The 21953-nt window shown below is 36.1% G+C and overlaps 2 protein-coding genes across 2 annotated transcripts; one reads left to right on the top strand and one right to left on the bottom strand.

Annotated features, from left to right (window-relative positions):
- Positions 1 to 279: 279 nt before the first annotated feature.
- On the top strand, positions 280 to 1503 carry LOC136824617 (uncharacterized). Its single transcript, XM_067080606.1, has one exon. The coding sequence runs from the start codon at positions 280 to 282 to the stop codon at positions 1501 to 1503; it is 1224 nt and encodes a 407-aa protein (XP_066936707.1).
- A 1013-nt stretch (positions 1504 to 2516) lies between these two features.
- Positions 2517 to 19997, bottom strand: LOC136824629 (lysine--tRNA ligase-like). Its single transcript, XM_067080621.1, has 15 exons — positions 19736 to 19997; positions 14760 to 14832; positions 14359 to 14602; positions 14138 to 14231; positions 13955 to 14031; positions 13734 to 13837; positions 13157 to 13282; positions 11169 to 11288; positions 10646 to 10808; positions 9716 to 9898; positions 6627 to 6712; positions 6347 to 6432; positions 4584 to 4710; positions 4127 to 4270; positions 2517 to 3115 (listed from the first exon to the last, which is right to left on the bottom strand). Exons 1-15 carry the CDS (start codon positions 19882 to 19884, stop codon positions 3023 to 3025), a joined length of 1869 nt encoding a protein of 622 aa, XP_066936722.1. The 5' UTR covers positions 19885 to 19997; the 3' UTR covers positions 2517 to 3022.
- Positions 19998 to 21953: the final 1956 nt, after the last annotated feature.

Raw genomic sequence — 21953 nt, forward strand, 5'->3', positions numbered from 1 at the left:
GATAGCCAAATTGCAATGTACTGGATAAGCAATGACGACAAACCTTTGAAAAAGTGGGTTCGAAGTCGCGTCTTAGAAATCCTTCGTTTCTCGGACAAGAAAGATTGGTACTACGTTCCAACAGATCAAAACCTTGCAGACCTTGGCACCAGAAGAGGAGCCACATTCCAAGATATCGACCAATCATCTAATTGGATCAATGGACATCAGTGGATGAAGCAATCACAGTCATCATTTCCCATCCAATCAGCATCTGAAGTTACGATCACCAACTAACAGATGGCTGAAATCAACAAGGAACATACTATCGTTCAAAGTTATCACATTTTATCATTCAAAGAAACATCTGAAAGGTATAAATTCTCTCAATACCTTCTGAACCCAAATCAACACAAGTTTTCTACAGTTATTCGTATCATGGCAATTGTCTTCAAGTTTGTTTACACTCTACTCAAACGTACAAAAGATAAATCTCGTTCCCAACTCACCATGATGAAAGATTCAACCATTCTCATTAACGATGACGAGATCAAAGCTGCTGAGACGTATTTCTACAGGAAAGCATCACAAGAGATAATTCAATTCCTTCCAAAATCAAAATATGAAAATATCACCAGACTCAACGACAATGGAATCTTGGTGTACACTGGTCGAATCCTCGCCGATGATCAAGTATCCATAGTTGGACGTTTCACCAAATCAATGAAAGATTTATCTTCGACATCCTTCTGTGTACCAGTTATAGACAGAAGATCACCAATTGCATATAGTATTATCCTCGACACACATTGGAATCATCCAGAAGTCACTCATGCTGGGATAGAGTCCACACTTCGCTATGTCCTCAAGAAAGTTTACATCCTTGAAGGTCGAATTCTTATCAAATCAATCAAAAGTTCGTGTCAACGTTGCAAGTTTTTGGCCAAACGAACCATCGACATGGCTATGGGTCCAATCTCCAGATGCAATATCACCATAGCTCCAGCATTCTTCTACACCCAAATCGACCTATCTGGACCGTTTCAATGCTACACACCACATCACAAACGAAAGACAGTTAAAATATGGTTGGCTGTCTTCTGCTGTTGCTCTACATCAGCTGTCAAAATCAAGGTTTTGGACGATTATGGAACGACATCATTCATCCTTGCTTTCAATCGCTTCTCCTGTGACCACGGTTACCCGAAACGACTTCTTTGTGACGAAGGAAGTCAACTCATCAAAGCCTGCAAAGAAATGCGACTTGATTTCATTGATATCAAATCCAAACTGATGAAACAAGCACGTGTTGAGTTCGAATTATGTCCAGTTCAAGGCCACTCAATGCATGGAAAAGTAGAACGAAAAATTCGTGAAATCAACAGTTCGATCGAAAAATCTGTTCACAACCAACGTCTTTCAATCCTTCAGTGGGAAACGTTATCATCATCTATGGCAATCAAATTAACAACTTGCCCTTGGCTGTTGGTAACATTGTGGGAGACTTCGAATGTCTCGACTTGATAAACGCCGAATCGTTTACTATTGGGACGAAACAATAATCGTTGCCCCACTGGCATTCTATCATCTACCAACCCATCAAATATCATCAAGGAGAACCAATTCATCTACAATGCCTGGTTTGAAGTTTGGCTTCTCGTCCATGTGCCAAAACTCATGCACCAGCAAAAATGGTTTATATCAGACAAAATCAACGTTGGCGATATCATCTTGTTCACCAAAAACGAATCAGTTCTGTCAAACTCGTACACCTATGGAATCGTCAAGAGTCTCGAATTCGGTCGTGATGGGGTGGCACGTAAGGCCATCATTCGATATCGTAACGAAAATGAAAACGTTTTTCGAGAAACAAAGCGAGCTGTTCGATCATTGGTCGTTATTCATCACGTGGACGACTGTGATATGATGAAAGAGTTGGGTGAAATGGCTTTATATGTTGATTTGATTCGTAAATGAATTCGTAAATTATGGTAAATGTTTGCCTTTTTGGTGGGAGTGTAATGTGATTCATCAAATTTTTAGTATATTTAAAAAAGCAAAAATATTTTATAGTTCAATTTTCAGTGTCTTGTTCTTGTCAGTGTCTTTTTGTCCCCAGCGTCCTTTGTTTTCCCAGTGCTTTCTTTTTCAGCGTCTTTTCTCTCTTGTGCATTCTCGTGTTTTATGCGTCGTTTGTTTTTTTTATAAACTTGTCAAATACATTTATAATTCAAGGCTCAATTTATTTTGTTAATTAGAAACTTAGGAATTTTCATTAATTTTATTTTTTAGTTTGAACTTGAACCTCAATATCAATTCATCAATCAACGTTACAAATTCTTGTCTGTGTGTGTGCGTGGACTTACATCCCGGTAGGTCCAAAAATCAAGTTTCAGTTTTTGTCATTATAGTAACACTTCCTCGTCATGGGTACACTTTTATAAGATGCACTTTCAGTTTCATGGTCGAAAATTACTTTTCAAACTTCTTGAATCACACCCTGTACTAAAGAAAAAGTAACAGTAATTCACTTTAGATTCAAAAATATAGAATTTCTTCTCTTTTCTATTTCCTGCTTCAAAAAAAACCTATTCCATATAAAATCCTACATTTTTCTCATGTCAATAAATAATCAATCTTTTATAAAATAAAAATGGCAAACGGTTCCGCTTAGGGGACAGGTTAAATTCAGATCCATCAAAGATATGAGGATGTCAAATAAAATGGTTATTTTTATATTATTCTTAGGGAACGGTTTTTATTCCAGCTTTTGGAATGATTCTGATTTGGAACTGCAAGGGTCCAAATAAGGTCAACATGAGGAATTCGGGGAAGTTGATTACTCGCGTTAATTGTAAGTGAGGGGTTGGGTAATTGGAAAAGCGATCGGATAGAGATGGCTTATGCGCGGGAAGGTCAGAGCTCTGACATACTTGTAGCCAAACCACATAATAAAGCAATATAAAGTCCTAACTATCATAGCTAAGCAGTAAATAAAATTCGTAACATAAAATCATTGCAAAATGATTTGAGAATAAAATTCTTAGCTGCTCTCCTTCTTTGTAGGTGATTGTGGCTCTCCATCTTCGCGTTTGGCGTTATCATCAGGTTTCATTGCAGGGAAGAAAAGAACCTCCTGAAAAAAAGAAATACATTTCATGGTAATAGAATATTATGCCGTGACAAAAATATCAGTTTATCTATCAATCCTCGGTTAAGTTAATGTTTCATCTTAAAACTAGTCTAGCAAGCTAGACGACTAATTCAGACATATTAGAAATAAAGCAAAAAAGTAAATTTTAGTCGTCTAGAAACCTTTGTGCACTAACTCCAAACAAAAAAAAAGTGTCAATATCGCAATTAAAATTTTTTCCCGCTCAAAAAAAATTCTTGAAAATAAAATGTGTGTGGATTTGTGTGTTAAAAATGTTTCATTTGAGTTGATTTTATTTTGAGAGTTTGTTGTTGCTTGATAAATTGTTTTCTCGCTACGCAAGTTTCTGCGTAGCTAGGCCCGGTATCTATAAGGCTGGAACACCGGATTCTTCCAGTCGTTTATACAAACTAAATCCCGTATCATTATTTGTGTTTATTATTAGTATTACATGCATTATAAACGACTCCAGTCTATCTTTAAACCAACAATATTTCAAACTTTTAATATCTTATCTTTCAGTTTATTTACCACAGGCAACCAAGGGGCAAAATACCATTGAATTGGAGTACAACTGTTACAAGACAAAAATAATGTATAGCAATGAAAAGTGTCTGCGTAATAAAGAATATCACTATGAACGGTTGGTCAGAGAAGCACCAAGCCCCTCCAATTCTTCCCATTACCTTCCTTGAATGGAATAATAACGTAGACTATGTTCTACTCGAGATAGCTACCGCACTCTCAATGGCCACACGAGGTTCCACTTCTTTATGTAAACCTCAATTTTGCCCATTTCGATGACGTCATAGAAAGGTTTAAAATTAAGTACATAGGCGGAGCCTCATGCGACCATTGGGAAGTGCCACAGGTGACTGAGTGGTAGTGTGAAAGTCAAAAGAATCAGAAATAAAAAAGGAAAACACCCGTTTTTTCTGTTTTCTGTTTTTGTTTTTGACGTCGTTCTTGAATCCTAGCTTAGCAATAGCGTACCTTGATGTTATTGGAGTCGGTAAGGAACATGCACAAACGGTCGATTCCCATCCCCCATCCAGCGGTTGGTGGCAGGCCATACTCTAATGCTGTACAGAAACCTTCGTCGTAAAACATGGACTCGTCGTCACCAGCTGCTTTATCCTATGGAGAACAATTGAAATGTAATGTTTTAAAAGTACAGTTGAGTTTCCATAATTCGAAGACGTATTTACGGGAACGAGTTCGAGTTACGGATATTTGAGACATTGTTAACTAAGCGACCAGAAAGCTTGAGTTGAAGAGACATTCGAGTTACAGGGGTTCGAAATATGGAGACTCAATCGTAGTACATAGTGTGAAGTTTTCTTGAGAATAATTTTACACTGGTTCTTATATTGAAATCTTTACACCAGCAGCTCAGCTTTTCTATATATAATTCATTTGTTCATTGAAAAGTAGAAATAATTGTGCAAACCTTGGCTTGATTTTGGAACATTTGTCGTTGGACGAGAGGGTCGTTCAATTCGGTGTACGCGTTACAAACTTCTTTCCGACAAACAAACAACTCAAAACGTTCAGTCAATCCTGGTAGGTCACGATGCCTGTGAAAATAAGTGTAGAAGATTAAAAGAGGTACCGGGTGCGCCACAAAAAAGTTTCTCTCTTTAAAACTAACTTTCTAGAAATCTAAAAATTTTAAAAGAACCATTCCTATTTCATTGGAAAGAAGAAAAATAAACTTAAATTTCGATGGATCATTTATCAAATTCGGTTCATTAGATCAAAAGTTATCCTCAATTGAATAAAAAAGTTACTTTCGTAAAGTGCTCGAAAACGTTGAAAATCGACCTATCAAATTTTTATATTAAAATTTGTAATCGCAATAGCCTTTACACGATTAAAGGCATTTTTCAGTAACTAAACACATAAATTTTGAAACCGATGGAACGAAAGAGTTTAAAATGTTCATCAAAATCATTTCAATTTACTTTTAAGGAAATTTTCCTCCAGATTTTTGGTTCTAGACTGGTTTGGTTCTGTAAGGCTGGATGTACCTTATGCATCCTTATGAATTTAACCAGATTTTTTTGCCTTTTTCGACGAATTTTCTGCCTTTTATTGAAATTCAACCTTCCTTTATATAACAAAAGGTCATTTAGACAGCTAATTATCATTTTTTAATGACTGAAACGAAGATAGTGACGTATCATGTAATTATGCTTCTGTTTAATTTGATAGGTCGATTTTTAACGTTTTTGAGCACTTTCAGAAAGTAACTTTTTTATTTAATTGAGCATAACTTTTGATCTAATGAATCGAATTTAATAAATAACCCATCAAAATTTAAGTTCATCTTTCTTCTTTCCAATGAAATAGGAACGGTTTTTTTAAATCTTTTAGATTTCGAGAAAATTAGTTTCAAAGAGAGAAACTTTTTTGTGGCGCACCCGGTATTTTAAACATTTCTCTTTAAAATGATTCTCATTTGAAATTAAGTTTAACGTTTTTAGAAACTGCATTTTAGACACAGATATCATATTCTTTAATACACTAAAAAGGCTAACTGCTCGCAGGTTTCCCGTGGAAGTAGGTCCAATTTTGAAGTCGACTAGTTCGCCATGATATTTTCTTTTGTACCTTAGATTTTCGAGCGTTCGAATTTCAAAACATTCGAATCACTCTGTTGACGAGCAGAATTGAAAACAAGATAGCGGACTAGATCAGCTCTAAAACTGAACACGTTTCTTTTTATATGGGAAGCCCGACCCAAGTAGTTAGAGATTAGTGATTTTAGACCATTCAAACACCAAAAACTATTTTCAAGCAATCTCGAAGAGAGTGAAAAAGATTACTGTTAAACGTACAAACAAAATAGAAGAAATGGCAGCAAAAGTAAGAGAAACCGTCTTCCGGCTATTCTCGGCTGTTCCGGCGATTCTTAGAAAATTCCAGCTTCAAAAATCAGTTTTATTGACAATTGAATCATGCTTGATGGGGGGCATTGTTATCAATAATGTTTGTGTGAAAAAATATTTTTTTTCGGTATATTTTCGGCATTTTCGGCCGGAAATTTTTTTCCTCGAAAATCGGACTCCACTTTTTGGATACTGTCGTTTTGCATCACTATGCATAAAATCAGAAGAAATAACGGGCCGATCCCGATCTGGTAACAGACGAACGGACGAACAAAGGTTAATTTAAAGGACCTCCGAGGTAGGTCCAATAAGGGGAACCTACCATTTGGCGAGAGGGCTCATGATTTGTGGATGGTCCATAATGAAGGTCGGATTGACGCATTGCACTTCCAAGAAATCACCAACCAGCTTAAACCGGAAAAAATTTAATTTTGCATCACTATCAAAACTGTAAAATGGTTAAAAAAGAGCCAAAGGACTTTATAATATTGAATGACATTATTCAATCGGTCAAAAAAAGGGAGCATTCTAAAACTTTCGTTTCTTAGGTATATGTTTTGTTGAAATTCTAAACAACGAGTGGTTTTCCAAATTCGTTTTACCTTGTCGAGCAGGCGTGCTGTAGTTCTCGGTGCAGAACAGTCGACTTCTTTCTTAACGCAGAGATCATCTAAGTATTTGCGTGCCTCTATTGATGAAAGAAAATACACGCTTTTTTTATAAGAATAGTCTACTTTGGATGAGGGTCAAGTATTATTAAGAAATTTCCAAAATTGAGGGTGAAATTTCTTTAACGTTTTCTTACTTTTTTTAGACTTGACTTTTATACAAAGACAAGAAGCCTGTTGGCTTGAAGGCCCAGCGAAATGTAACGTGTTGAAAACGAGCGTGCAAAACAGCAAATGTATGACCCTGTTGACATGGATCAAAGTGAAGACAGGGAAAATTTTTCCAAAATCACCGCTGTACTTCTCATTGGTTAGACGCTTGAAATTTTATTGAATGGTCTCCTACCAACCGGCGCAGGTTCACCCGGTTGAATAGTCTCAGGTACCGTGAGATTGGGTAACTTGCATCAGTGGAGGGTAACTTGCATCAGTGGAGGCTAACATAACATGCATAACATGCATAGCCCTCAAATGAAAGACCTGGCTGGTCATTAAAATACAAAATTAAATCAAAACAAAAATGGTAGAGTAGAGTTGCGAGCGGAGCTGCGTAGTTGTATTTTAATGACCAGCCAGGTCTTTCATTTGAGGGCTATGCATGTTAGCCTCCACTGATGCAAGTTACCCAATCTCACGGTACCTAATAGTTGGGGGGTTTGGAATAAGCGGGGTGAGGTTGGAAAAAATCTCAAAACTTAATAAGCGGGGGGTGAGTTGGAATAAAAATGTCCTAGGTGGAAAATTTCCATAAATTATGCGCGCCCATAGAAAAATATTTTTTAAAACCCGCGAATAAATAGTGAGTGGGCGCTTTTTAACCAATTAGGTGCACTCACATATTCAGGCAGAAATATCCCTGCAGGCATGTTAGTTGGACCAGACCGTAAACCAGAAAAATAATCTTTAAAAAACTAGACGATAAAATAGTTTATGGTCTGCATATCAAGGCTAATATAATTCATGAGATTTAATGTGAGTTAACAGTTAATGTGACAGATCCAGAAATGACCATTTTCACTGTTCATGCATTGTAACCATGAAAAATGTTTCAATCTAGTTCAAATTTACCCATGAGCTGCATTTTAGTGTCAATTAGCAGATTCCAGAATCAGTTTATACTTTAAACCAGTCTGGAAATTGCGGCTTGTGCGCCGGATATCTCCGGCGTAGATTTGAGGTTTGAGATCTGCTACCTTCAACGTTTTCCAGTTAAGTTGGCGCAGCTCTGGCGTAACATTTCCCTCCTTTCCAGACTGGACTTTAAATAATCATGTGAGTCGAGTTTGAAAAATCAAGCCACCGATCGTTTAATGCGACAGATCCAAAAATGACCATTTTATTTAATATACGTGTAGAATCATGAAAAAAGTCCTAATCTTGTTCAAATTTACACATGAGCTGCATTTTAGTCTCCAATAACATGATTCCATAATCAGCTTATTTGAAATAATTCTGTGTCGAGTTTGACAAATCAATAGCCACCAATCGTCAAATGAGACAGATCCAGAAATAACCATTTTCACGCGTAGCATCATGGAAAAAGTTTCAATCTTGTTCCAATTTACACATGAGCTCCATATTAGTGTCCATTACCAAATTCCAGAATCAGTTTACTTGAAATAATTATGTGTTGAGTTTGAAAATCATACCACGTCTCACCACTACTGACCACCGTTCGTTGTCTTGTTAACAGCCTGAACAGCGACAGATCCAGAAGTGACTGTTTTCTTATGTAGCATCAAGAAAAAAGTTCCAATCTTATTCAATTTTACACATCAGCTGCATTTCAGTTTATTTATTTCTATATCAGAAGCCATTATTTCCTAAAAATTTATAAAGTCTTTTTGACCATGAAAACAAGAAACTAAAAATGAAAGTGATTTAAGGTAGAATTTTCACTCATAAAACTTTATGAAAACTTGAACAAAGACTATAAGATATGGCAGAATGTTGAAAAAGGTTTATAAAGAAAAATAATTACAAAATTTCTTTGGTTTGAAAGCCTCTTGACCACTAAAGCAAAGAAAATGTTCAAGAAAGTATGAATCAACCTCCTCGCTTCGACCGCCATTTTGTTTTGTTTTGAAAATTGTTTTGAAGGAGCGCGGAATCAGAAAATATATCTTTTAAAGCCAGTATCCGACTTTAGCCAAGCTTTTCCTTCTCCAGATGGCAAAATTAAAAAGTAAGTGTGTTACTGGTTTTAAGCGCTGTTTCTACCAAAACGGACAGACAGATACACGGACGGACGGAAAAGTGCTAATGAAAGGCCCTATTGCTAGCGCTGGGCCAATAATCAATTATCAATTTGAGAGTTTGAGACTTTTGAGTTCACATTGGGAGCTAAAATTATATTCTGCCTCAAAGTTTCAATTTAAGTCTAACAAAAAACCCAGTTTTTTATGTTAACCAAATACAAAATGACCCTGATATTCTTATAAAAAAAAGCGTATAGTGTAATCTTCTTTGCTACCATGCGGAATCCAAGTCAGTGTAATTAGGAGTTATTCACTTGCGTTTGGTCTCCATATGGTAGCAAAAAAGAATGCACTTTTAAAGCGAATTGACCATAAAACAGTTTCAATCCAAAAACAGTTTCAGTTTTATAGAAAAACCATCTTGCACAATGAATTAGCATAGTTTCTACCCCCCTACATTTAGGGGGGGGGGGTCTTGGGTTTTCATGAACCAAAAGCAAGGGGGGTTGTGTTAAAAGTATGACTTTCTTAAGGGGGGTTGCCAGTTAAGGGGGGGTCTTCTTACCTAAGGCGGGGTCTTCTTAGATAAGGGTCTTCCTTGAATTATGACTCTTGTACAATCGTTTCATTTATACTGATTTTCTAAGGGGTTAGCACTTAAGGGGGGGGGGGGGGGGGGTCCTCTTACCTAAGGGGGGGGGTCTTGACCACTCTAGAAACTATGATTAGGTAGGAATTCAAGGTAAGTGGCAGAAAAAGTTAACAGAAAAGTAGATGAAGTCAATAATCAGCCGCTGCTGCTTCATAAATCTTGTGGCTACAAACCTTCAGTATTCAGGTCCAAGTCAGCCGGGAAAGTGACATTCAGTTCTTTTTGTAATTCTGACAACATCGACATCCTTCTAAATGGTGGTGTAAAGTCGACTTCCAAAGGTTCGCCTTGGCCCGTCTCCGATTGGTCAGGGTGGAATTTGACTTTGTAGGTTCCGAATATACTTTTAACCATACCTAAAAGGAAACGTGTATATACAGTTGACACTCTAATTCGAAGTTCTACAATTCGATACGCTCCATTATTCGATAATATTAAAAGTCGCCCTTGACAAGAAACCCTCTTAAACTACGTTCTAATTCAATACGCTCCCTTATTTGATGAAAATCCGATTTCCCTGGAAAATGAAAACATAGAGCGTCAACTGTACACCTATATTGACAAAAGATAAAAGATTGTTCTTCGTCACATCACTTTTTCACAGATGTTTTACTGAAAGGAAATATTTGGACGGCAGCCAAAATCCGCTTCCAAACGTTAGTACTATATCGTCAGCCATATCAAAATAGTATTCGACATTTTGAACATAACTAATAAGCATATTCGAGCCTAAAATTGAATTCACACTAGCTAGGACCTTCAGGTAGAGTTCCAATAAACTCGAAACACGACAACAATAATTTCTGAACTTTTCAAGATTAAAGGTTTTAGTTTTACATAAGTGTTCCCATTTCATATCAGACACATGTCTCATATCAGGACAGTGTCTTCCTATCGTTATATTGTGTTGAATAAACAAAAAATAGTTTTTCTTTTTCTCTTTCTGAGCAATCTTGCTCCACATCCGTGTCAATTCAATTGGAAAAAGCTTGTAAATTAAAATTGATGAGTAAGCAAACGATATCACTTCAAGCCAAACAGTTTTTATTTGACTTGATGCACATTGTACATCCATACGTGACAACATCAAAAACAAACCGTACCTGATACCATTTCTTCAGTCATCCTGAGAAGATCATTGTAATCAGCATAAGCCATATAAAATTCACAAGTGGTGAACTCTGGATTGTGGGTCATATCAATTCCCTCGTTTCGGAATTGACGCCCAATCTCGTAAACACGGTCTATTCCGCCAACAACAAGCATCTGAAAACACAAATCATTGCATGAGAAATTTACTAGAGATTTAGAAAGAGTTTTAAGGGTCATTTTTTCCTTAAAGTCTTCTAAGCGTGATACCTCGATTGCTAAGATTTTACTGAAACTGAAATTTTGACTAGATGATACTTTCGGTAAGTAGAAAACTGCTGAGAATTTCAGCTTTATATATCAAGCCTTACCCAAGCTTAAATCTCAAGCCTTCCTTATCCAAGCTTAAATCTCAAGCCTTACCCAAGATTAAATCTCAAATCATGAGTCCCTTTGTGTATACGAATGAAACAAAAATTATAGCTTTATCTGACATTTCTTTCCAATCCATTTGAATAACTGAAGCATAGTTCTTACTTTGTGATACAATTCAGGAGCGACACGTAAATACAGATCCATGTTGAGGTCATTGTGATGTGTGATGAAGGGTTTGGCTGTGGCTCCTCCTGGGATCATGTTCATCATTGGTGTTTCTATCTGAAAGAGAAAGACTTTTTTTAATTTCGCCTAGCGAAAGTATTACAATCAGCTTTCGCGGTGCGGAAAAAAATTAGAAAACGAAAGTACTTGATACGGTGGACGAACTCACTAAAATCAATTTACAAATTACACGCTCGTATAACCACGGACGATTGTCGTAGGTTTTCTTCACAGTTTTGATTTTTTCTAAAATCCAATGAAAATCTGCAAACACGGCGATTTCCGGCATTTTCAACCGGAAAGATTTTTTTCTCAAATATCGAACTCGGCCATGTTTTGGGCAATGTTTGGGCAATTTAGGTATTGACATTCTGCATCAGTGTGCAAAATTTCACGAAAAAATATAAAGTACAGCTCAAGAAATTCAAGAAATACCGTTTTTCCGGCGTAAATCGGCTGTTCCGGCGATTTTTAGAAAATTCCGGCTTCAAAAATCAGTTTTATTGACAATTAAATCATGCTTGATCGTGGACATTTTCGACCGGAAAAGATTTTTCCTCAAAAATCGGACTCGGCCAAGTTTTGGGCATTGCTAATACGCATTTTTGTGCAAAAAATCAGAAAAAACTAATGATGAAATCTTAAGAAAATGCCAAAAAACCGGTTTTTCCGGCATATTTCCGGCATTTTCGGCCGGAAATGATTTTTTTTCGAAAATCGGGCTCCATCACATTTTGGCCATTGCCATTTTGCATCTTTGTGCCAAAAATCAGAAAAAACTAATGGGCCAATCTCGAGAAAAGCTGGTAACAGACGGACGGACGGACGAACAGACAGAGGTTAATTCATAGGACCTAGGTCCAACAAGGGATGACGCACAATATGAGCATATTTATTTTTCTTATAAGCATTTACTTTATAAGAATCAAATCAATAACTCTTGATAGACGGTGATATATCTTTCGGTAATTAGTTCTTACAAAGTAAACAAGAAATGGCGCACAATATGAGCATATTCATTTTTCTTATAAGCATTTACTTTATAAGAATCAAATAAATAACTCTCGATAGACGGTGACGCGGACGGTGATATACCTTTCAGTAATTAGTTCTCACAAAGTAAACAAAGGACGGTGCACAATATGAGCATATTTATTTTTCTTATAAGCATATACTTTATAAGAATCAACTCAATAACTCCTGATAGACGGTGACATACCTTTCGGTAATTAGTTCTTACAAAGTAAACAAGGGACGGCGCACAATATGAGCCTATTCATTTTTCTTATAAGAGTTTATTTTACAAGAATCAAATCAATAACTCTTGATAGACGGTGATATACCTTTCGGGAATTAGTTCTAACAAAGTAAACAAGGGATGGCGTGCAATATGAGCATATTTATTTTTTATGAAGCATATACTTTATAAGATCTCTTAAAAATTAAACAACAATTGTTCTTAAATTGGTCTTATTTTTTAGTCATTTTAAGCCTCTTTGTTCTTGTAAAATTGTTTCATCGAGGCTCGATGTAAAGTAGATTTCAGATTAACTTCAATCTCTACTTCTTGTTTTCCCATGCAGTTCAAGTTCTAGGCGAAATTTTCGACTTCAAGTCGTCTTGTTCTGATTGCAAACGACAGATCTTAGACCTTAATCTGCTTAAATCACAGAGCACTTATATTTGTCGCTAATTTTTTTTTGAGACATAAAAATACATCAGCATTTTTTGCGAGGTAAAAGGCTAAGCTTAAAAATACATTAAAATTCAATTTGCATTTAATTCAACATTTGCCAGATGCTGGTGTAAATTATCAGAACATGTTACTGGACAAATAAGGTTAAATTTTGAAAAAAAGCCAAAATTACTTGATCGAAACAATATTTTATAAAGTCTTATCCAGTCTTCTTAGATTAAGCAAATACCTCTAAGAAACCCATTTGATCCAAAAATCTTCTGACATAGTTGATAACCCGACTTCTTGTGTAGAATTTTTGTCGAACATCTTCATTCAGGATGAGATCCAAATATCTTTGACGGAAACGTGTTTCCTAAAGTAAAAGGTTGTGTGAATTAAATAGATTTGAGAGCGACAACAACACAATGACAAGGAAGAATAATACAATCAATAGGTTAACATTCTTATCATCTTCACGAAAATCTAGAATCACAGTCTTGCATAGCAGTTTTCAGGTCATTATAATGAAATCCAAGCCAGTGTCCCTGCTCACTGCATCAGTGGAAGTTAACTTTCTCAATCTCAGAGCCAGATACTTGGGTTTCCAGAGTAAAGGGGAGGGGATGACTTCTCACGTAGCTATGACCAATGACCAAATTGAACCTGCCTAGTTTACAATGGCAAAGGTAGGCTTTAACCAAAGATAGTGTTTTTTGGTGGGTGATCATACCAAAAAAGATATTAAAAACTCTCCTTGAAGTGTGTACATTTTATCCAATTGTTTTTAAATTAGTTTAGATGAGTATGCAAACAATTTCAATTACTTTGTCTTTCAGTCCGAAATGTAAATGTGGTAACATATGCAAACATGGCGATAAAAGTTCAATTTCTGATGGCTGGATACTCAATTCTCCTTTCTTTGTTTTACCTACAAGGAACATTAAAAGTCATTGAATTGTCATATAATAAAAAAAGACTTTATTAAACAAGGGTTCAAATTCTGATATTATAATATACTTGTTAACCAATAACATGAATCTTTTACCTGGTCGTCCTTTGACACCAACGATGTCACCACGTCTGATCTTGCCATGGATGTATCCAAAATCTTGTTCTGAAGATCTATGCAAACAGAAAGAATGTTAGAAAAAGGTCAATGAACAAGCTAGAAAAAAAATCTGGTTACTGTGTTGTCTTGACTATGAACAAGCAGATATCAATATCATACCTTTGGTCAGCCATAATTTGAATTTTGACACCTTCCCCTCTCAAGTCATAAAAGATCAATTTAGGTCCAGATAATCTTTTTGCATGAATTCGACCTGAAATAAAACAGGTATCATTTTGAGCTCTTAGTAAGGTGAAGGAGCTATCTTTTTAACATAATGATGCTATATACAAACTCACTAGCACTGAACATCTTTCACAACATCCAAGAAAAAAGAATACCTGCTACTGATACACGATCGTCATGCCATGTTCCTGGTTCAACATTATTGTATTTTTCAATGAACTCCGTCAAAGAGATGTCCACATTAAACTTATGAGGGTAGGGGTTTTCACCCTTCTTTTTGTAATTAGCGACAGATTGTTGACGGATCTTATAATATTGATTTGGGTCTAAGATTTCTTCATCTTCGACAGCTCCACCCTCAGCATCTTTCTTTTGCTTTGTTGGTTTGGCAGCTTCTGTCTGTAAAAATGGAGTAGATATTGCTTACGTAAAAACACTAAGATAAAATTTGATTATGATTATACATTAGCATATTAATAGAAAGGTTATTATATAGATTCACACATCAATTAAAAGTTATAACAATTTATACAAATTTTTATTGACAAGAATATACCTTTTGTCTTTCAGCCAATTTTTCAGCTTTTTCTTTTGCTTTTTGTTCTGCTTTCAGCCTTCTCTTTAATTCACTGTAAAGAAAGATAAGACAGACATGTGGTTTGAAAATTGCTAGTTTCTTGCTTCAGAGGGAGTTAGGCACTTTTTCATGCCCTTTAAGCGTCTGATTATCGGACGCTGCCCCTCTTGGAATTACTAAAATAAGTCCTGCCGTAAAAAATCATTGAATAAAAGAAGAACTTAAAATCTTAAATATTTTCATTTTGAAGAATAGTTTAAACTTAAACTCTTATAGCAGGATTAGAAACTAGGCTAGTGTTACCTCTTTACAACAAATACAATGCTGACAAGTTGACACAACACATTGCCAAGTAATCCCTGACTGAGAGAAGTTTATATCAAAATCTGCAACAAAAACGAAAGTGGTTTCTTATACTGATTGCTTCCTGGCACTCCTTCGCAGCTGTTTATAAAATTTCCACCAATGAGGTAGGCTGGAGATCCATGCTATGATTACTTATTCTATATACCGATGGCGAAATATATAGCATGGTATGGGCTGAGAGTTTGAATTTTCCAGATCCTATTAACCAGGCCTGGCTTTGAATGGCGTGCTATAGCACGCGCACACGCTAGCACACACGTAAAATTATTTGCGAGTGCTAAAATAGCACGCCTAAATCAAGCAAAAACAGGTATTGAAAGTCCAAATTTAAGGCTTGCAAGTGCTATAATGGCACACACAGGCTTTTCTTCATGGCCAGGCCTGATTAACGGTTGAAAATTTAGCTAATAAAATTTGTTATTCTTTTACTGGTCACACTTTCTTAGAGAAAGCCCAAGTTCTGAAATTTGGTTTTTATTTTAGTAAGTGATTTCCCTTTGTAAATTTTTTGACGCAGAAATCTGCCTCACAGGTCATACCCGTCCTATATACATCAGATTATAAAAATACAGGACGGGTCTCCTGTCTACCAATGAGGTTGCTGCATTTCAAATGGCCCTTCTTTTTGGCACCCGTGACCTCTCAGTGCATTGCACGACTGGTGGCTGTAAAATCCCACCCTTCATATATTTTCTTCAATCTGTGATTCTAAGGCTTAGGTTTTTTTCTCATCTTCAATTTACTGAAGAAAGTGAGAATTTGATGCAAGAGTTAGATTGTCAACAAAGTGCCGTAAATAATCATTAAATAAAAGAAGAACTTCAAATCTTTAATATTTTCATTTTGAAGAATTGGCTGCAAAAAAGTGAAACATGGAAAAGTTTCATTTTTTATTGGTTTAATTGAAATAGGGGATTTGGAAAACTTCTTATATTTGGTTTCTTGCACAATTCCCTGTAACTATGGGCAAGCACCCGGTTGCTAAGATGTTGGCTTGAAATCAAAAGTGAAACCACTGAAAACGAAAGTAAAATCGGCCCGTACTGGAAATCTCGTAATCTTGATATACGAGTTTACAGGTATATGTACCACAAAACCCACAGGTACCTCAAAAGCAACAATTTCATTTCAGGAGTTTTAGAAAAATCTAAAATGTTTTTATTAGCATAACTTTTAAGATTATGTTGGTATAATAGTTTCTTTATTATTTAAAACAAAATTGAGCATTATTGGTTGGGTAAAAGTCAATGCAGTTTCCAAAATCATTTCAACACAATTAGGAAAACATGTAAGCCTTAATTTTTACATACAAAATACCTATATGAAATACAAAATCAATTGTCAAAAAGTTTCAGGTAGAAATATAACGAGGGGAGAAATAATTTGCAAAACTCCCTTGTGGGTTTTGAGGTACATCTATTGTGGGTTCTGTGGTGTAATAGGTAATTCTATTGAGACTAACTTATCAACTTATGAATAGTTTTAAAACAAACTTACCTAGATGTACAGGTGCAAAATTTTACCTTGATTGACCCAGTGGACTTAAAGATATCATCAATAATAAAAATGTGGGTTTTGAGGTACGTATTCAAAAAAAATGAAAATTTTAAAAAGCAATGACATAAAAACAATCTAACACTGTCTAACATATGATATTGAAAAATATCAGGAAGAACTCTTTTCATGGGACTCCTTGCACCATCAAACAAGTTTCTTGATAAAGGCAGTCCAAAAAATAATTGTTTAGATCAGAAATTTAGTGTGGGTTTTGCGGTACATATACCTGTAAGTCCATACTGAAGAATTAGTGCAATAAATAAGGGATTTGGAAAACTTTCTAAGTTTGTTTTTTTGCACAAACCCCTGTAACTATCGGTGAGCACCCCGTTGCTAAGATGTTGGCTTGAAATCGAACGTGAAACCACTGAAAATGAAAGTAAAAACGGCCCGCACTCCAAATCTTGTAATCTTGATATAGGAGTTTTGGTCTATACTGTTATTAGGAGAAGGAGAACGTGTCATTCTTTATGGCAGAATAAAATAACAATTACAAAATGAAAATTTTTTCGCTTTTCATTTTCGCATTTATATATGGCGGGAAGAACGAAATTTTCAGAAGATGCTTTACCGTCAACTGCTCTAACTTGGGACTATCTGACAAAACATGGGTTGGCAATTCGGTCACCATTTCACTGAACTTCCAAAGTCATTTGATTTGAGTTAAACGAACGGCTTATTAAAGAAAATAGCACCAAGTAGGCTATTAAATTGAAATATGAAAAAAATCTGAATGTCTGGAACAAAGAATACCAAATTAGTGGCAAAACGATGGAGTTACACACTCGTTATTTGTTGATCACATCGGGCAATAGGCGGTTAGTAGGCGGCGGGCGTTCTCTAATTCTCCAATATTGGAGTCTCCAATATCCAGTCATTTTGAATGAAAACAAAAAAGTTAAAAAGGGCACGCTATCAGTGAAAGTTATTGTGACCTGTTAAAAAATAGTCGAACGTGCGCAACGCACTGGGCTCAACTTCAGTGGCTTCAAATCATTCATAGGCCCAATTGTAGACCCCCAGATATTCACCCAATGAACAAGTGTGCCAAATTTCAACCAAATCCGATCATTTTGGACTGCTCCAAAGCTTTAGCCTCTTTTTGGCAAAAAACTCGTTCCCAGGCCCCAAAAATCAAAATTTTCAAAAAATGTAAAAAACGCCCCCAGATATTCACCCAAGGAACAAAGTGTGCAAAATTTCAGCCAAATCGAACAATTTTTGAAGTCTCCAGGCTGCCCCAAAGTCTTAGCCTCGTTTTGGCGAAAAACTCGTGCCCAGGCCCCAAAAATCAAAATTTTCAAAAAATGAAAAAAACACCCCCAGATATTCACCTAAGGAACGAGTGTGCAAAATTTCAACCAAATCCGACCATTTTTGAAGTTTCCAGGCTGCCCCAAAATTTTAGCCTCGTTTTGGCGAAAAACTCGTCCCCAGTCCCCAAAACAAAATTTCAAAAAATGGAAAAAACACCCCAGATATTCACCTAAGGAACGAGTGGTGCAAATTTTCAACCAAATCCGACCATTTTTGAAGTTTCCAGGCTGCCCCAAAGTTTTAGCTCGTTTTGGCGAAAACTCGTCCCAGGCCCAAAATCAAAATTTTTGAAAAATGAAAAAAACACCCCCAGATATTCACCCAAGGAACAAGTGTGCCAAATTTCAGCCAAATCGAACAATTTTTGAAGTCTCCAGGCTGCCCCAAAGTTTTGGGACATACACACAGACAGACAGACACACACACACACATTCTCAGATTCTAACTCAACTGAAGTTGAGAACTGATGGAAAACAGGGAATTTCCCCACAATCTGCATTAATTTATGCAAAATTAAACACCTTTTTGACCACAAATAGGCCCATAACTTTTGATCTAGAGAAGTTGGGACTTTGATGTAATACACTTTTTTGCTCAGTTTGAAAAGCTCTATCATGTGATATAGGTCTTTTTTTAATTTGAAGACCCCCCAAAAATCATAAATTTCCAGGCCTTGCAATTTTGCCTGGAAACGCAAAAAATCGCCAATTACTCGTTACTTGCACGATAATATTGTGGAAACTTTTTGATTTTGGAATCTACATATACTAATTCGTGAGTTTCCACCAAAAAAAGTTAGTTCTAAGATGTGTGTCACGGAATGAAACATTTATCGACCTCAGCAGCGGGACTATTATGACAAAAAGTATGATTATGTCCAGAAATCAACCATCCTAAGATCTGACCAATCGTCCCAAGCAGTTACATCAATATGCCTTCTTACCTGTCTTTAAAAATATAAATAAAAGTAATCACGGAAAAGGACGTGAAAAAAAAAGACATAAGTGTGAGAACAGAGTAATCAAACTCGTTAGAAAAAGTACCATTAGAAGTCATAAAAAATCAACCTGAATAAATGCAATCAAAATCCCAGAGAACTTCATAATTCCCCAAACAACATTATATTACTATGTCAAACTCCCATTACATAAATTTTACAATTACGTCAGAGTAGACTACGCTCGCCACCGAAGAGGTTTATTTGGAAAGGGTAATTACATTTTATTATTCGCTTCTTTTTTAAAGATTGGCCGGGTTGGAAAAGTATGAATTTCTTTGTGCATATTTTACCTATTCCAAATATTTAGGAGGCTGAGTTTTAAACAAATGGTCAAGTTGAAACAAACGATAAATGTATCAAGGTCTGTTTTATTTTCCCCCTGGTGACTTAACAAAAGAGACTTAACTCGATGTTACAATCCAATTACTGAAAGTTTGTCTCGGCCTTTTTATAATGAGCGAGACATACGTTCTCTGATTACGCAATTTTCATATTGACATTTTCGAGGCATTTTGATGTAACTGCCAAGCTTTAGAACCGTTTGACGGTGTAGTTGATTGAATAGATGCAAATCACAGAATTTGTGGTAAAACGGTCTATCAAGTGTTAAAAAAAATACAAGAAAAATGGCAATTATTGACACCAGAAGAAATTGTCCTTCCTTTGGAGGATATTGTCAGGCTTTACAGGTGGATTCACAAGAAATATAACTTACTTTTTGCTGAGTTTTTCACCGCTGTCAGCCATGTTGAGAATTGATGTTCTATAATATTGATGATGAAAAGATGGGTAAAATTGTTTGAGTTGAGTCGTTTGTATTTGTTTGATAAAAGAAAAAAATGATCGAGTTCTATTGAATATCATAAAACCAATCTTCAATTTCAAAACAAATTTGTTTTTCGCTACGTGGTTTTCTCCTCTCCTTCCTTCCCCAACAAATTTACGCGTGGTCGCGCTGATGTAAGATACCGCAATGTTTACCCTACCATGTTGATGAGTATTTTGCAGAACACTTTCACTTTCAGAGGTCAATTTTTTTTAGCGGGAAAATACAGGCTCCGAAAATACAAGCTCATGATTTGTGTGCCGTACCATAGGTCAAAGTTCCCTGTCTGTTTTTTTGCCACCCTCATGTGGAGAGGACTACATTATTATAGAAGGAGCATACCCAGCCCGGAGGAACCAGGACTAAAAAAACTCAAAAGAAAGTACACATTTGAAATAGCCATTTGGTCAAGGGCAGCTCCATTTTTCAGAATGAAAGCGAGTCCAATATTTTGCTAAACATATTAGCCCAGAGGAACTTAGCCATGAAGAGAGCAAGGGAATCATAATCAGACTATAAATTGGTGAAATGAGTCTTCATAAAAAGTGCTCAATGTTACTAGAGCTGTTTAAACTTAAGAAACACGAGCCGATGCCGTTAAAATTTCCTCATTAATTACATTAAGATCCATAACGAAAGTGTCAATCCAAAAAAAAAAACATGTTAAATCTACCTTAAAGGAAGAAATTTTGGCGGGAATTTAATTTGGCGGATGGCAAAAAAAGTTATTTCAGAGGGAATTTAATTTGGCTGATGGACGCACCCTCGCGAGCCAGGGCCGATAAACGATTCTGCGACTTAAAGAGGCCAGTACCGTATAATTGGAGGAATCGTTTATATCCCCCGTCAACGCGTCCATCAGAATCATCAATAGCGTAAGGGGGTTAGATAAGCCATGGAGTCGAGGGTGTGATGGACGAAAAAGCTAAATTTGGCGGGAATTTAATTTGGCGGTCGCTTATAAATTCAACCTTAAGATGGCGTCAAAACAGCGAAAAAATAGCAAAAACACCTTAAAAGAGATCATATTTTCAAAATGTTTAATTTGGCTGGAATTTAATTTGGCGGATGGCGGAAAAAAAGAAATTTTGGCGGGAACTTAATTTAGCGGATTTCAGTCAAATCCGCCAAATCCGCCAAATTTTCTTTCCGCCAAAATTTCTTCCTTTAAGGTACACTTTCTGATGAAAAGTGACCTGAATGAAAATTTTACAGGTTTTGCAACATGTTAAGAACTAGAATGATATCAAAGTTGATTTTCTTCAATCACCAGATAAAAATCACTTTTGAAAACCCAAACATAAGAATGTGTACTGTGAAACTGAAAGTGCTTCCAAATCCCTCCCATAAAGAATGCATAATACAGATTAAAGGTGAATTCCAAAATGAAATTGAATACAATTTCAGTCATTTGATTTGAAATTTCAAAAGTAAGTAACTTAGGACTGGTGGGGGGGGGGGTTCATGGTTGACGGAGGAGCGGAATTGGCCTTTTTATTCGGACGGAGTGGCGGAATTTGGCGAAAATTTAGACGGAATTACGGAAATTGGGTTCTCCGAAGGAGACGGAAAATTAGACAATTTTAGTGCGGAAAAACGGAATTTAGCAAAAAGTTTTGCGGAATTTCGGAATTTGCAAAAAATATTCAAAATTAAATGGCGAAATTTCGGTTCATTTTTAGACGGTTTGACGGAAATTGGAGAAAAAATTGGCGGAATTGCGAAATCGGGTACCCCCTGAAACCCCCCCTTCCTTGTGGCATACCTGTAGATATAATTTATTTGTATCAAAGGTTACTGAAAATTATCTGAAAAACTTTGACAGTGTTTATACGTGTTTCTGCAAAAAGTTTTCAGTTAGCTAAGCTTGAATAAAATTTCTTCATGGTTACTAAAGATATAAATTTGATAGTTGCTCTCAAAATTGGCAGTTGAATCAGATACTTTTAATAAAGGTATTAATTTTCAGGGATTAAATTTCCCGGATTTCACAGCCTTCGTTTTATTTACGACCCATAAATAAAATCCTAGAAATCTGAAAAGGGGCCTTCAGCGAACTTATCCCCATGAAAATATTAACACTCATCTAATCTGTCACTGTAACAAT

Source organism: Clytia hemisphaerica, unplaced genomic scaffold (assembly GCF_902728285.1).
Source record: "Clytia hemisphaerica strain Z4C2 unplaced genomic scaffold, Clytia hemisphaerica genome assembly, whole genome shotgun sequence".
Lineage (NCBI taxonomy): Eukaryota > Metazoa > Cnidaria > Hydrozoa > Leptothecata > Clytiidae > Clytia > Clytia hemisphaerica.

What these genes read in the sequence shown, in the direction of transcription:
- LOC136824617 (XM_067080606.1), top strand. Translation starts at nt 280, where the DNA reads ATGGCTGAAATCAACAAGGAACATACTATCGTTCAAAGTTATCACATT.
- LOC136824629 (XM_067080621.1), bottom strand. Translation starts at nt 19,884, where the DNA reads ATGATATTCAATAGAACTCGATCATTTTTTTCTTTTATCAAACAAATA. An exon ending in ATTTCGGACTGAAAGACAAA is followed by an intron (nt 13,283 to 13,733) that starts GTAATTGAAATT and finishes CTTTTACTTTAG; the next exon opens with GAAACACGTTTCCGTCAAAG. An exon ending in CAGCACGCCTGCTCGACAAG is followed by an intron (nt 6,433 to 6,626) that starts GTAAAACGAATT and finishes TTCCGGTTTAAG; the next exon opens with CTGGTTGGTGATTTCTTGGA.